The sequence below is a fragment of the Ictalurus punctatus genome, chromosome 5, assembly GCF_001660625.3.
Source record: "Ictalurus punctatus breed USDA103 chromosome 5, Coco_2.0, whole genome shotgun sequence".
NCBI lineage: Eukaryota > Metazoa > Chordata > Actinopteri > Siluriformes > Ictaluridae > Ictalurus > Ictalurus punctatus.
In genome coordinates, this window is record NC_030420.2 from 543706 (window position 1) to 560835 (window position 17130).

Here is a 17130-nt window from a genome sequence, read left to right on the forward strand (position 1 = left end):
TCGTGTGTGTCTTTCTTTAATTCCTGCCAGGATCTCGGCTTTGTGTTCATCTACACAGGCCCAGGTTTCACACGGAGGGGGTATAAATAAATTGAGACACTACATTGTAATTATATACTGTATCAGGCTACAGAGTGTCATTCTGTAACATTTTTGGTTGGCAGTGTGCCGCAAGATTTTTCCAATGTGCTAGCAAAAAGGTGGTTAAAGCGGCGTTGTATGAGGCACTCGTGGATCAACAGGTCCTACCTGAGCGAGAAGCACTTTCGGGCTTTGCCGCGCAGTTTACGCAGCCTACCCAGCCTTCCCCGGTTACCGGCAGGGCGGAGGCCGTGACTGAGCCGGAGGATAAGGGTGTGGTAGGTTGTGAACAGCCTGCGGCCGGCGCAATGGAGCCCGGTCGGCACCTAGCGCTAAAAGAGCAGGAGTTGGAGATTAAACAGCAGGAGTCCCCGACGCAGCTGCTGCGAGTTCGGGAGCGGGACGCTGAAGGGAGGAGGTTCGACTTGGCAGCTCAGCAGCGGAAGCTTAACTCCCCGAGAGCGACCTCCCCGTATCCCGCTGACGCAGAGCACTCCAGCCCGCAGCCGACTCCTGCGCCGTCCTCATCGGTGAGTGCACCTATCTTTGATGTTAGCCACTGGAATAAAGTCGGTGTGAAGTTGGACGTTTGATATTCGCGGATAAGCGGAAATTAAGGGACCGTCTCTAAAGTTACACGCGACATTGTTAAACACGTTTCTAACTTCAATAGCATTTGAAGGGAACGACTTCCAGTCACACAACCAGCTGTACAGTGTTCATCTAGGTGTCAGGTATGAGAGACACCTTTTAGATTTTTGATATTTACAGACTTTCCCCCCCTTTGGAGTGGTATATTGCTTGGGGACCTGAGCAGATTCTCCAAAGAGAATACTAAAGAAATAAAAACAAGGGAAACAAATTGCCATGTGGAGCCGTGGTTCTCAATAGTGAAGAATCACATGTTGCGCAGAAAAAGGTTCTCTCTGCAAGGAAGGTACACACAGCATCAGATGATGCATTATCTTTATAGTCTGTCTCAAGGAACATCTCCAAAGAAACAGAAAATTGACCAACAAGAAGAGCAATGGGCGAAGAGATCACAAACTCAAAGACCAGCAAAGCATCGTTCAAAGTATTTTGATCCACCAGAAGCACTGCCCCGGCCAAAAAGACACAAGACAAAGCAAACATCTGAGGATCATTCGGAGGACACATCGGCCCAGGTATTATGCAGCTCTCAGTCATGTCCTAAAGCTTTTGTTCACATTGATTCATACCACCTTTTAGATTATATTCAAATATCCCTTTGCAGATCCAAGCTCTGTGGTCTAAGAAAGCATGTGAGATAGTCATTGCCGTCACACAGTCAGAGGGCTAAAAAAGGTCTTCTATCCTGCCTCATTCAGAGCTGAAAACACTCCAGACACATAAATGGCTGGTGGAGGAGGTACGGAAAAATGATTCATACCTTTGGGAAATGCATTGCTCTTATGACAATTGAAAAATAATCTGTGAACACAGAGGAATATATTGATTTATGTAAAAATGACAATGTTAAGCCATTGTTGAGTATATTGAATAAATGTCAATGAAACACTGGATGAGGTAACTATAATTTATTTTTTTATCTTTTGTTCTTAGACAATCCAATGCTATTTTCATGTGGTGGTGAATAACAGAGACCAGGGACACAGGATTTTTATACTAGATCACTACACAGCGAGTGTTATACTTCATGGAGAATGAGATGAAGTACGGAGAAACAGTCTCTCAAAGGTAAAGATTATCTTTAATTATCTTTAATAACTGAATTCAATTCAATTTTATTTGTATAGCGCTTTTAACAACGGACATTGTGTCAAAGCAGCTTTACAGAAACAAACCCGGCATACAGATTTTCCATCCATCCAGATTTTAAGTGTGTGAATTTATCCATAAAAATTTAAGACAGTTACATAACAATGAAACGTCATAAGTGTTTTATTTTATTAAAATCTTTTAATTTCAGGTGGACTACACCTAAACTACGAGGGAATGATAAGTTTCCTGAATGTCGATGGGAATCAGTAGATATTTTTGGTGAACACATTTTATAGTCCTTTTTTAATATACATGAGACACTGTTATATTACTCTATCCTATAGAGGATGTTCATCATTTGGGTGGCTTGAAAAATCACATTGAATAAATGTTCAGATGAGCACGGACTATTCAAACACCAACCATCAACATTCAAATATAAACTAATGCATAGCTACGGGGGTTTCCTCCTGGTACTCCGGTTTCCTCCCCCAGTCCAAAGACACGCATGGTAGGCTGATTGGCGTGTCTAAAGTGTCCGTAGTGTATGAATGGTTGTGTGAGTGTGTGTGTGATTGTGATTGTGCCCTGCGATGGATTGGCACCCTGTCCAGGGTGTACCCCGCCTTGTGCCCCATGCTCCCTGTGATAGTCTCCAGGTTCCCCGTGACCCTGAGAAGGATAAAGCGGTATAGAAGATGGATGGATGGATGGATGGATGGATGGATGGACTAACCCGTACAAGGCCATATGCTTTTCACTGTGTCTACACCACACACAAGAGTCTGGAATAGTTGAATGTATGAATGAATGAATTCATTAATCCATCTATCCATCCAGCCATAATTTTAACTTTCAGGCCAGACTTTTTCAAACCAACATCAAAGTTTTTCATTCTAGGTTCATCTCCATGCAGCATCCAGCCAGGTGTTTGTGGTAGACCCAGCAGGACATGATGAAGAAGCAAAATCCATGCATTCAGCCACTAGATTTCAGTAATATTTTTAGCTTGTTATATTCTGTACTTACACAGATGGGTTACAAATTAGAAAAAAAGCATGACTGTGTGAAGAGGCCCACTTCTTTTTGATGTGTTTTCTTGTCACGGGGTATTGAACGGGGAATGATACGCTGTGTCCTTGTGTCCTTTTCTGTCACCGGATCTTTAGTAAATGAAACAAAAAATTAAATTTTGGACCAAACTGTCCGTGCTCTCCAGTATCATCTTGAAAATGTAAAAATTTAGAAATATATTTTGAAAACATGATGTTCTATCCCTCCTGTTGGTGTTCCAGAGACTTGGCATAGCTCTTGCAGATCTCTGGATCCTTAACGATATTTTCGTGAGAATAAAATGACAGGCTTCGAGTCTTTTACATTGTGTAGGTATACTAGTCTTCTTGTAAGGTTTTTTTTTTTTAAATGCTGTAAAATCCTTACAATAAATTTACTTATTAACTTTTACTATAAGTAGCAAGCAATTCACAATAATTAAGTGTAAAGTGAGTGAGATATGTAAAGACAATAATTACCATATACTACATATATAGGAAATCAGTAGTCATAGTAATAATGTTTATATGTTTAATGTTATCCTGTCAATCATTTTGATTCGCTTAACACACTTTTATCCCCTAACACTTCGTGTTTTAAGCACTAAAGGAAAATGGATAATGTTGCCTTTCTAATAATATCATTATATTCATATGGCCTGTAAAGAGAACGGAGAGCACAATGCAGAACATTCGTTTAAATTGACTAACAAAGTGGGTCTCTTAAATAAAAAAAGATTCACAACAACATTTATTGTTTGGATTTTGTACTAATATTTGGTAAAAAATATGGTTAAAAAGATGAACCTTAAAGTAGTTTAAATCACAAGAATGTGTTTTTATTGGTTTTGGGGGCTTTTTTGCTTTATTGGGGTAGGGAGAGTAGAGAATTGACAAGGCAATAAAGGACAGAAGAGTGGGTGTGTGATGGGGAAAATACCCTATGAGCTGGGAAACGAACCCTTCACGGTTGGACAGAAGCAGTTGATTTGTCACCTTTCTCTACATTTAGACTCAACAAAGATTTAACCAATAAATTGGTTTTTACATGAAGAATGTTCATGATTTTCTTTATTTACACTGCCTAGAGAGTACTTCAAGAGGAGAAGAAACCGTCTCAGTAAATGTGACTGGGTGGACATAAAATGCAATGGAGGACAAGTGAACCATTCCACACACACTGGTACAGCTGTGGAGTGTTTGTCATGCAGGATGGATTTCCTCATGAAATTGTACGACATGAAGAAAAACAAAGAGTTTATCTTATAATAAACTCTGACACAGTTCTTATGAATTTGTGGAGCAGGATGTTGATTTACTTCAGTCTTGTACGAACCCTGGAGTGTACCTAGACAACAAACCAGAATGGAGCGGGTAAATTGAGGCTACACAGAGGAGGGGTCAGAGCAAACTGTACTTTATGTGGAAGCTCAGTCTCTGCAATGTTTGTTCAATGTAGATTATGCAAATAGTGCGTTGAATATGATTAATGGATTTAGATGCATGTGTTTTGTTTGTTTGTATGTATGGCTGCTGTGGTGAAACAATCTCCCATGGACAGTAAAAAAAAACATGACCTTATCTTGTCTTATTTAGATGGCAAAAGAAGTTGTTGGTGCGTTTCCAAATATCCCTTGCCATTTGACTATAAACTCATCCAAGGAGCGCATGGAACATCTGCGACTGCCAATGGCAGAGGAACTTCTGAAAGCCTCAGGTAATTTATTACTAGTATAAAAAAAACCTGTCATTTAGACTATGGTATAAAGTATAGATTTTTATCACAGAAAAACCACACATGTTGTAACATCATACTAAGTATTAGTATTAAATAGTAAACATATGGTCATGCTATTTACAGTATGTACCATTTGCCAACAGAGCTAACATAGAACTGCATGTTTTCAGTATTCAAGAGAGAGGGGACATTACTGCTCATTATGTGCTGCCTCAAAACCCCTGGGTGGTGGTGCAGAAACATTTTGGGTGGGTAATGTAGCAATGGTTATAACATTTTTATGGGCACACCATTTTGTTTACAAGTGTGTGTTGTGTGTGTAAGAGAGTGAGTGAATGAAAGAGAGAGACTGAGAGAGGGTGAGAGAGAAACTAATTGATTACTGAGCAATTTGATAAGATTACTATGATCATTTTTCAGATTGAATGTCACTGCTGCAAGACGGGGTTTCATGTGGCATGCCTTTCTATGTCAGAGAAGCAGTTCAAAACGGCTCAAAGGCGTGACTGGAAGTGCTGCCCTATGTAAATAATTTTGAATTCCTTTGGCTCCCATCCACAAACTAAACATGTACATAAATAAATGAAAAGAAAACAAATAAAAATGTTTGAAATATTAAAACATTTGTGGATCATCATTTCTTTAAATGATTTCATTAATAGTACGTCTATTTTTTGAAGAAAACCATTCAATCCAGTACGGGCCATTTTAACCCCCTTAATGCATTCGTGAAGGTTTTTTTGGTTCCTGCACTGTAGGGTTAAATATCAAAAATCTAAAAGGTGTTTCTTATACACGACACCTGGATGAACACTTTACAGCTGGATTTGTGACTGTAAGTCATTGCATTCAAATGCTCTTGAGATTTAAATAATGGTATATTTTGTGAATGGGCCCATTTGCAATAAAATACATGACAATATTTATATATGATTTAATATCTTATTTTAATAAATATCAAAAATCTAAAAGGTGTGTCTCATACCTGACACCTAGATGAACACTTTACAGCTGGTTGTGTGACTGTAAGTCATTCGATTCAAATGCTATTGAAGTTTGAAACGTGTATAAAAATGTAGTATGTAACTCCAGAGACAGTCCCTTAATTTCCACATATCCGCGAATATCGAACGTCCAACATCAAACCAGCTTTATTCCAGTATATTAGCCGACACATTGGGTTAGTGCCTGTATTTAGAGAGGATTAAGTAGATGCTTATATTGCCGTGTTTGAGAGAATAGCCACGACATTAAGCTGGCCAAAAAGTTTGTGGACTTTGTTATTGCAGTGTAAGCTCTCTGGTAAAGCACAAGAAGCATGTTCTGCCCTCACCTTAGAACAGAGTTTAGAGTATGGTACTGTTAAGGCTACGGTTCTCCGAGCTTATGAGCGTGTGCCAGAAGCTTACCGGCAAAATGTTAGGAACACTGTTAAGTCCGTGCACCAAACATATGTGGAATTCGCCCGTGAGAAAGCCTTGCTGTGTGCTAAATGGTGTTCAGCTAGTGGCGTGAGGAACTTTGGTCAGTTTAGGGAACTGATATTGTTGGAGGAATTTAAGTTATGTTTGCCAGAATCTTTGGTGGTACATTTAACGAGCAGAGAATTGATGCACTGTCTAAAGCTGCTGTTTTTGCAGATGACTTTGTCTTGACCCATTAAGTTGTGTTCACTTCTCCATCTCAGAAAGATGCGTCAGCTCGTTCGTCGAAGCCTGCGGGTAAAACCCGTACCTTTTCTTATCCCTCATCTGGATCTTATGAATGTTTTTATTGTCATTAGCCGGGTCACATCATTGCAAATTTCCCAGTACTAAAGCGAAAGCAAGCGAGGCAACACACAGAGGTTAAAAAGGTTAATGCAGCCGCAGCTTCACAGAACGTTTCTGAAGCTGTTTGTCAAATTGAGCCAGAATTTGAACCTTTCATATATTCAGGATACGTGTCCTTGTGTCGTAACGAGGTAAAGAAGCCTGTACAGTGAGGGGAAAAAAGTATTTGATCCCCTGCTGATTTTGTACGTTTGCCCACTGACAAAGAAATGATCAGTTTATAATTTTAATGGTGGATTTATTTGAACAGTGAGAGACAGAATAACAACAAGAAAATCCAGAAAAACGCATGTAAAAAATGTTATAAATTGATTTGCATTTTAATGAGGGAAATAAGTATTTGACCCCTCTGCAAAACTGTCTGTCTGTCTCTGTTTCTTTGTCTCTCTGTAATGGCTGTGCAGTTCCACTGAGTGTGGGTTGAAGTGAAGCTGATTGGTCGGCTGCTGTAAAGAGAAATTAAAACGTGTTTTTGATTGCGTTGTGTTATGATGATCAGAATCAAACTTGGTGACATTATTCCTGTAATAACATGGTTGATTTTTGCACTGTGTTTGAACAGCGTCATGGAGAAGAAGTACTGCATTGCTTGCGTCACCATTGTGATTGTTTTGATTATTGTCCTCGCTGTGTATTTACAGGAAAGAAATAAACCGCCCATCAGCGATCACTGCTACTCCAAAGCCGCCGTAGCAGCCGACGCTGGGAAATGTTCTGAGATCGGCAGGTAGGACAGAAAACGACCTTCACTCACAATATGATCAAAATTCCTGTTAGTCATTAATCCTGTCATTCGTCACAAATTTCACTACATCACCAGAGATCTACATTAAACCCAATATCACCCAGTCCGGGTTTAGTTATTCACTGAGCGCCATGATGACCACCATGTGAACTCCGCCCCCATCTGAGGTGTGAATATTATAATTGATGATAAATTGTGAAGCTTTTGAGTTTTCACCGCACGGTGTGGGCGTGGCTCGACAAAGTTCGATGTTTCGCCATGAAACTGGAAGTTGTTATAACTCACACATACGATGTAAAATCCTTACCAAACGTCACCCAGCCTGAAGACATCTACATGCCAATATTCAGTTATAGTCATAGCGCCACCTGTTGGCAACACGAAATTACATCGTGATACACTCCTAACAATATGTAATTGCTAAAAAGTGCCAAAATGTTTTAAATTAAATATTAAATCCATAATGCAGAAAATAACATACCGATAATTTTACAGTTCCAGTTTCTGAAGGTGAATTTTCAGCTCTTTTAAAGTCAGAGAAATAGGAAATGCTGTTACTGGATCAATAAAAAATTCTGGATAAAATTTTTTTTAATGAATTTTAGTGGCTTATTATTGAGCTTAACATTATCTGTAAATCCAGTGCAAGCTATTATAGTGGGGCAGTGGTGGCTTGATGGTTAAGGCTCTGGGTTACTGATCGGAAGGTCGGGGGTTCAATCCCAGTCCTGCCATGCTGCCACTGTTGGGCCCTTAACCCTCTCTGCTCCAGGAGCACCGTATCATGGCTGACCCTGCGCTCTGACCCCAACCTCCTAACATGCTGAGATATTTCACTGTGCTGTAATGTATATGTGACCAGTAAAGACTCGTTATGTTATAGTTCCCACGAGGAGACGTGTACAGAGAATAACACGCCATAGTTTCAGCTCAGGGGAGGATGTTTATTTGCTGCAAGACTGTTGTGGTGTGTCACACTGTTGTGGTGTGTGTGTGTGTGTGTGTCTCAGGGACGTGTTAAAGCGCGGTGGTTCTGCAGTGGACGCCGCCATCGCAGCGCTGCTGTGTGACGGACTGTTTAACGCTCACAACATGGGAATCGGAGGAGGACATTACTTCATCATCTATAACGGCACTACAGGTGATACTCATCTATCTGTCCATCTGTTTACCCATCTATCTGTCCATCCATCCATCTGACCATCTATCTATTATCCATCCATCCATCTGACCATCTGAGTTGAATTAATCCACTTGACAATCCATTCTTCCTGCCTCGCTGAGATTAAAATCATTTCAGGACAGATGTGTGCAGATTCAGACTTAACATGAAAAATCCACATCCGCTACAAATTATTTGTAAACATCAATATTAAATCACTGAGAGGTTTTTGTTTTTCTCTCGTAGGGAAGGTGGAGACGATCAACGCGAGGGAAACGGCTCCCCAAAAGGCCACAAGTGACATGTTCCCCACCGAAGAACTCTCAAAAACAGGTACTGAACATCCTGAACACTGATAGTGTGTTAGCAAAAGTGTTTACAACATTTATTGTCTCACAGTGTCGCACACATACATTTTTCACAGACACACACGTGCAGGACATTTTATTTATTTTATTTGCTTACCTCTACATTTGTATAGTAATTTTATCCCTTTTTGTTTTTCTGTGTGGGAGGTCGAGGTCGACCCAATGCACACGCTGAGATAAATAAGTTTAATCAGTTTAATTTTATTTATTTTAATTAGAATTTGTCTTGTTTGTTTCACAATCAGACAGATGAAACCAATAAAAATATGATTTTACTAATTAAGCACTTTTACACATTGACTTTACAAAAAGAGTAAATAAGCGTGAACATTATAGGTCAGCACGGGTTTTTAGACGTGATGTCTGTGCTTTGATGAATAAACAGGAGGCCTGTCCATCGCGGTCCCCGGTGAGCTCCGTGGCTATGAACTGGCACACCGGCGTCATGGCCGCCTGCCGTGGAAGGAGCTGTTTAAGCCGAGCATCCAGCTGGCACGTGACGGCATCCGAGTCAGCAGAGCTCTCGCCAAAGCCATGGAGAAAAAAAAGGGGGACATTGAAGCTGATCCAGTGCTGTGGTGAGGAACAATATCACTATCATGGACACGTCAAAACATCATCATCACCCCTGCGATGTCTTTGGAGGTTTATTATTTATTAAAATGGGAAAACACCCAGAATAAAGTGTTAGTGGGAGAAGGAAGCTACGACCATATGAGGAAACATCAGAATCAGGGCAGAATGTGGACTTTACGATTGACTGATTGACGAATACTTTATTGCTGGAAGAAATTATTTATTTTGATTGTGTTTTTTTTTACTTTATTCTGTTACAGTGAAGTATTTTGTGATTCCAACAAAACAATCCTGAGGGAAAACGACACTATCAGATTTCCACGGCTAGCAGACACCTACGAGAGGATCGCTGAGGAAGGAGCTGATGTGTTTTATAATGGCTCCATGGCTAAAACGATAGTGAATGACATCCGGGCTGCAGGTCCATCAGTGATTAACTATTAAAGTCTACAACATGCTACCAGCTTTGTTATTAGCAGCATAATGCTAAAATACCCTGCAATCACTGAGATGCATGTTAATATTCATTACAGTGTAGATGCTAATCCATACTACAGTATAAATGCTAATACTCACTACAGTACTGATGCTAATGCATACTTTCACATACACTAAGAAGCTAATACTCATTGCTAATCACCTCTTGTTGTATGCTAATTTGTTCATGGTGTTTTGGGATGATCCAGGTGGTGTTATAACACTTGAAGACCTGTCCGGGTATACACCAGAGTTGAATGAAAGCCCACTGAAGATAAATGTAGGAGAATACACCATGCATTTTCCCGATGCTCCATCTGGTGGTCCTGTGCTAGCGCTAATGCTAAACATTTTGGACGGTGAGTGTGTGTATGTCATGTGTGTTCCTTTGTGTGAGATAAATGGACATTAGAAGGGTCTGATACATCTGTATTAGCCACTTAGATTTTCTAAACAGTTATGCTAACTCACTGTTAGCCACTCAGACCTAATTAATTAGCATTATTAGCTGGAGGAGTTTAGACCTGAGACACACGCTTCAGACTGTCTTAGAAGGATAAATGAAGATGGAGGTTGATTCTGGATTTTTAAAAAAAAACATGTAGCTTATGTTACACTTGATAAGCAAATCACAAACTTGAACATGTGACATCACCACTAGCCTCATCATACTGCTTAACATAAAATTATAGTTTCTCACTGCATTTATTTGTGGATCATAATCTATTTATTTGCAATTATGAAACAATTCTAACCCCATAGTATTGTGCTAACTCTAATGTTAACTTTGAAGGTTAAGCAGTAGCGATGTAGTATTAATTAGCCAAACTAGCTAGCATGAGGTAAATTCTTCTTTGGTACAATTTAATCCAGTGGCCAAATTTGTCAGCAATCTAGTGATAGACATGATTTCTAAGTGCCAGCTACATTTTGGAGATTTTCTTATGCTAGGTAAATAGCTAACCTGAACACAAGTGAGACCTAGTGCTACGTTTGAATGTGAAGATTCCACATGAACGGCCCCCTCGTGTGATGTTATGATGAAAGATTGACATTTCCTAGTATCGTAGAGGTTCGTTAGCGCTCCCTGTGTCGCTACATGAAGCTTATAGCTAGTGGTCTAAAAGTCTTAAACTTCCTCTGTGCAGGTTATAATTTCTCACCCAGCAGTGTGTCGACTACAGAGGAGAAGACGCTCACTTATCACCGCATCATCGAGGCTTTCCGCTTCGCCTTCGCTAAGAGGAGCAGGCTGGGAGATCCTCGCTACCTCAACATCACTGACGTGAGACAGTGTTTAGTTGTTGTTCATCAGTGACACTATTTTCACACTAGCAAGACACTCATGTTGGTTATAGTTTGTCTCTTGTGGACGTGCAGTGTGTGTGTGTGTGTGTGTGTGTGTGTGTGTGTGTGTGTATATATATATATATATATATATATATATATATATATATATATATATATATATATATATATATATATATATATATTCTATAGCTAACTAGTTAAACAAATTGAATGATGTGGTAATCAGTGTGTGTGATTCTCGACTCAGATTAGATTAGCAAGGCAAGCTAACTGTACTAGCTACGTACACTCACCACATGCACCAAAGATCTCTGCTACTTCCTTCCAGCTTATTTCTCCTCATAATGTCTCTATACACCTTTAATGAGAAGGCGAATATGACAGGATAAACTATATTTGTGAGTGGGGAACTAAAGAAACATTGGACCATATGATTATCCGGAGGAACCATTCGATCCAATCCTTTGGGTTTGTCACTTTATCGAGTTCGTCATTCCCTCTGTCCCTCTTCAGCTCATCCACAACATGACCTCAGACTACTTTGCCGATGACATCCGCAGTAAGATCACAGATAACACCACGCACCCAGAGAGTTTCTATGGGCCGGAATACTTTAACCCTGAGGATCATGGGACGGCTCACCTCTCCATCATCGCTGAGGATGGGAGCGCCGTGGCTGTGACCAGCAGCATCAATCAGTAGTAAGACTAAATTTAAAAAATTTAACACACTTTACTGCTCTGAGCCAATCAGAACACACCATACTGCTCTGATCCAATCAAAACACACTGTACTGCTCTGATCCAATCAAAACACACCGTATTGCTCTGATCCAATCACAACACACCGTACTGCTCTGAGCCATCAGAACACAGCGTGCACACACTACTGAGTGTATAAACCGTCCTGATGGTGTTTATGTGCAGTTTTGGTTCTAAAGTGATGTCACGTTCCACTGGAATCATCTTTAATGATAATATGGATGACTTCAGTTCTCCAAACATCCCAAACACATTCGGCATTCCTCCTTCTCGTAGTAACTTCATCCAACCAGGTAACAGATTTTATCTAATTATTCAGGTTTGTTTCAGAGACACAGAAGGTTTTATATAGACAGATAAACTGTGATAATGTATCGTCCAATATTTTACAATACATGCATCACACGTAGCGTTATTAATCTTCAGTGTAATCTGTAGTTAGTGTCGCTGATGATGTAGCTCTGTACCTTTACATTACCGTATGCTCATTTGGCTACACGTTCTTACATGGAGTTCATGAAGCAGGAAATGAAGCAGGAACACTGTAACATGTCCACTGTGTGCAGGTAAAAGGCCGCTCTCGTCCATGAGTCCAACCATCATCTGCGACAAACAAAACAAAGTTAAAATGGTCGTGGGAGCTTCAGGTGGGACGAAGATCACCACGGCAACGGCTTTGGTAACACACACAGCTTTAACCATATCACACAACTTTACCCATAGAATAATACAAATATGTCCATCTGTACATCCAGATGTTTATCTATCCAACAATCCATCCATTCATCCATCTATTGAACAATCTATCTATCTAGTTATAAATCCAACAATCCATTCATCCATCTGTTCATCTATCTATCTGTTCATCCATGCATTTATTTATCCATCTAGCCATCATCCATCCATCCATCCATGCATTCATCTGTCTATCCATATCTATACAGTAGTCCATCAATCTGTCCATCCATCCATTCATTTATCCATCCATCTCATGTCTATTCATCCATCCATCCCTACATCTTTATATCCACCCATATGATAAGTTGTCATATAATCATCCACGTACTGAATGATCTGTACTTATTTCATCCCTGCATCCACCTTCTGGAAAAACAGTGTGAGTTCCTCCGTCAGTCTGATAACAGATGGTCAGTGAGTGTGTTACTGAGATTATAAAACGTTTATAAAACACTGTTACTGATGAACACAGTAATAAGTGTTGTTATAAAGGTTTATGAACACAGGCCACACAGTGAATCGTTTCCTCTCGGTCACAGGTGATCCTGAACACTCTGTTCTTTAACTACGATCTGAAGAGAGCTGTAGAGGAACCCAGATTCCACAACCAGCTCAACCCCAACGACACCGTGCTGGAACAGGACTTCGAGAAGGTGCGGCTGGAATATTACAGTGGGCATCAGGACACATGTTTAAGTGAATCAAATCGAGTTTTGATTAATAAATTTATCACACGATACAGACAGAGCACGTGATACGTGACAGTTAAAGTGACAGATACAACACAAAGATTCAGCTGAGTCATTTGAAAGAGTCATTCACTTAAAAGAACAATTCATTTATGAGTCAACTGCTCATCTATTATCTCTTTCACAGAGATATCTGAGTCTCTGAGCATCATTATAACAAACACGTGACTCTTTTCTTCTCTTGTGCACTAACAATAATAATAATTTACTCTATATTTGAATTACAGAGTGTTAAAGATGGACTAGAGCAGAAGAATCATGTGATAAAGTGGTTGGAGGGTACTCCTTCGGTGGTTCAGGCCGTGGTGAGGCAGGATGATCAGATCTGTGCTGAATCGGACCCACGGAAAGGAGGATATCCCGCCGGCTACTGAAACAAAGTTTAATAATAATCAACTTTTATCTGTACAGATATTTACACACACCATCTCCCTCCATATACTGTTTATATTTCATATATTTGAACTATTTGATGGAAGACACGGGTTAAAATTTGATCTTAAGTTAAAGAAGAAACACTTTTGGATGTAAAGATGGATGGTGTGGCTTCTTTTATTTATTGTTTCAGTTCATATACAGCCGGATTGTGCTCCTTACATTCCTTCTGAATGCTGTATTATTTGATCTCACTTCATTTCTTCTATTGTGTGTTGGAAAAAAGTGTTTATTAAGAATCTGATCTGGGAAAATCATCAACGTTGAGGTGGTGACAGTAACTTCGCCTCAGAGCACCACCCCGTCGTTGATTATTTCCTATAACAGCATGTCTTAAAGTGTTTTATTCCTCTTACTCCACAGCAATTTGCAGATGATTACACATAATTTTTTTATATATATTTATAGTTATGTTTAATGTTGTTGAACACCCATGAAACAACTTAGTTCATGTTCTCACTTACGTTAAACAGTCGTTCCCTCACCAGCCCTCTCTTCTTCTCACAAAAGACAAAAAAACAATCAAACGCAGCTCGTCATGTCACTGAGAAATCCTGTCCTGGAGATGTCTTGAAGTTACAGCTTTACCTCTGACTTGTACAAAACCCCTGACACTGGAGACTCCTTCCACGAATGTTAAATAAACATCTCTTTACAGAAAACTTCACCAGATCAACGATTTTTTAAAATCTGCGTATGTGGATAGTACACATCACTGTGAATGAGCTGTTACTATAGAAACGATGATGTAATAGAACGAATGCGTCAATATAATCCTGTGATTTCCAGCTGCGCTACTGTCAGAGCTGCTGTTGTAGAAACTGAATCAACACCTTCTGACCAATCACAATCCAGACCTCTCATTAATGTGACTTTGTTCATTTACATTAAAAACAACTATAACGCTAATAATTTGTCCCAAAAGAGAGATTTATTAGTTAAATAACATTATATTACAATAGAAAGCTGTCTGTAACATCCAGCCTGGACAATTCTATGCCAGACCACCAGAGGGAGCCCTCTCCCAAATCTTTAATCACTTCTATTGTCATACTCATTTCCTGTGTGTTAAGTATAAAAAGCACATGGACTTTTGTCTTATTGTGAAGCATTACAGATTGTGGTGTCTTGAGTTCTGAGTCTTTTATTCTGGAAGGGTTATGTGTGTATGACCCTGCTGTGTCATGTCTTGTCCTTGCCTTTTCCTGACCCTTTTAGATTTGATGTATCTATATCCGACTTCTGGATTATTAACTCTGTCTAGCCTTTTGAAGATGATTTTTGGATAATATTTTACATTGTTCTCTGTCTGTGATTATTTGGGTTTTGACCCTGATTTTTACTTTAATAAACCTCATTGCAAACGGATCCTGTAACCTGCCCGAGAGACTTTGTTACCCTTCGTTTTATTTCCCACTGTTGCCCACACTGATTTACTCTACAATCAATTATCTTTAAATACTGTATGTTGCACAGGCTTTAAGTAGAAATGGCCTAAATATTCTGCGATTTGAACAATCGTATAGCGTTAACGGTAACGTCACTCGTTTTATCGCCTTTCTATCAGGGGTATCCAATTCAATTCCGTTAGCCTTCCTGCCCTGACTGTCCCAGCAGTTACAGTACTGCCAATGCGCTGAAATAACATTTTTATAGTAATAGCAGTAAAAGAAAAGCAATAAAATAAAATAAAAAATACAGCAAAATTACCACACCAACATAAATACCAATCACACATACATTTTCTCTTGACATTACCAGGACTTGATTTTTGTGCACACGCTATTCTGTCTTTTGATCTTGTTCTGGTTTGGCCTGGTTCCTCATGTCAAGCAGGTTCGGGCCCGCCTACTCGAAGACGCCAACACCCACAACAGTCAAAGATCTCCAGAGGTTCATTTGATTTGCAAACTTTTACAGGTGATTCATCAGGGGCTTCAGCTCCACTGCAGCACCTTTCACATCCCATATCCTGAGGGATAACTGGTGTAGATCATGAAGGAGATCCTGAACTCTCATCACAAAGAGGGAAAACTCCAGTATTTTAATTAAGCAGTGCTACCCATCTGTCATTTTTGACAGCATCATCTTGACTCTGTGCATTAACTGATGACTGTACACTTTTACTGGTCTCATATTCTCAGGTCACTTAACACAGCGCCATCTACTGGTTTTGTGGACAACACAAAGAGGCAGGTGTGTGAGCACGTCCAGAGATATGGAAAGAGTTGGCAGCTTTAAATCCCTTGGTGTCCACATTTCCAAAGACCTCAAATCCAGAGTCACACAGCGGTGAGAACAGCCCATCAGCGTCTTATACTTCCTACGGAAGCTGAGACGTACAGAGAGCGTTGAGATTAGCTGAGCTCCTCATCAGCAGTAAACTGACCTCTCTACAGGTCTTTTACGGTACCTGAAACGGTACTCAAGGAGAGCCAAACAGATCATCAAGGACAGCAGACATCCAGGACACTCGCTCCTTCAACTGCTTCCATCCGGATATGTGAGCATCCTAAAGACAGCTGCTTTCCCCGCGCTGTCAGACTCTTAAACAGTCAGCGACCTCTGACTGTATGTATACTACCCGTCCGTATGAATGTATATTTTGTGTATCTCTTACAGTATGTATATTTTGCCCTGGATATACCTGATATGGTATTTATATTTGTATATTTACTTTAATAGATGTTTTACGTTAATATATGTTCAGTATTTGTCAGTGGAGTTTTCTGTGTCAACTGTGCAAATGACAAATAAAAGACTTTGTAATTAACTTGTATATTGACTAGTTTTATTACTACTGTAGTAATTAATTGTTTTTTTAAATTGCTGTTTACTTACAGGAAATACTTAATGTATTAGAACCTGGTTTAATGCACTGTATTATATATTTTCAGTTCCATATTTTACGGTCCATTTCTGGAAATTACAGAATTTGACAATGAAATGTCTGTGTTTATGGAAAAATGATGAGGACAGTAAATCTCTCTGTCAAAGCCTCCAGCATTGTACCATAAAATACAAAATGCAAAAAGGTTTAATGTGCAGCAATTCCACACATTTAACAGCGATACAGTAAACACGAATACAACGTTTGGTTGTTAATTTTACAGCAAAAAATCTGACCTTCAAATTACAATAGTTTCTTATTTTATTGTACATTACTGAAAATAATACTGAAGGGCTCAACATCATTTAAAAATAGTCAGTGTGTGTGTGTGTGTGTGTGTGTGTGTGTGTGTGTGTGTGTGTGTGTGGTGTTCAGTACTGTGCAGGTTTTCACATTTTGTGTGTGTCAAAAATGGCATTAACGCATTCCACTTGGTGTTTACACACGGCATTAACTGTTTTTAATTGTTATG

General features: G+C 39.6%; 1 protein-coding gene across 2 annotated transcripts; it reads left to right on the plus strand.

The window, feature by feature from the left end:
• The first annotated feature begins 362 nt into the window (after positions 1-362).
• Positions 363-15136, plus strand: LOC108257088 (glutathione hydrolase 1 proenzyme). Of its 2 annotated transcripts, XM_053680018.1 has the most exons (13): positions 363-611; positions 7088-7173; positions 8202-8332; positions 8600-8686; positions 9107-9299; positions 9558-9718; positions 9984-10133; positions 10923-11059; positions 11599-11786; positions 12012-12139; positions 12413-12525; positions 13124-13237; positions 13561-15136. In XM_053680018.1, the coding sequence occupies exons 1-13, from the start codon at positions 390-392 to the stop codon at positions 13705-13707; spliced, it is 1857 nt and encodes a 618-aa protein (XP_053535993.1). In that variant the 5' UTR covers positions 363-389; the 3' UTR covers positions 13708-15136. The 2 variants fall into 2 exon arrangements, with proteins under 2 accessions (XP_053535993.1, XP_053535994.1); XM_053680019.1 differs by lacking the exon at positions 363-611 and having other exon boundaries at positions 6909-7173.
• Positions 15137-17130: the final 1994 nt, after the last annotated feature.

Bases quoted from the DNA above. Each gene is read 5' to 3' on its own strand.
- LOC108257088 (XM_053680018.1), top strand. From the start codon at position 390: ATGGAGCCCGGTCGGCACCTAGCGCTAAAAGAGCAGGAGTTGGAGATT. The intron at 7,174-8,201 runs GTAGGACAGAAA...TGTGTGTCTCAG, and splicing joins AAATGTTCTGAGATCGGCAG to GGACGTGTTAAAGCGCGGTG. The intron at 11,787-12,011 runs GTAAGACTAAAT...GTTTATGTGCAG, and splicing joins ACCAGCAGCATCAATCAGTA to TTTTGGTTCTAAAGTGATGT.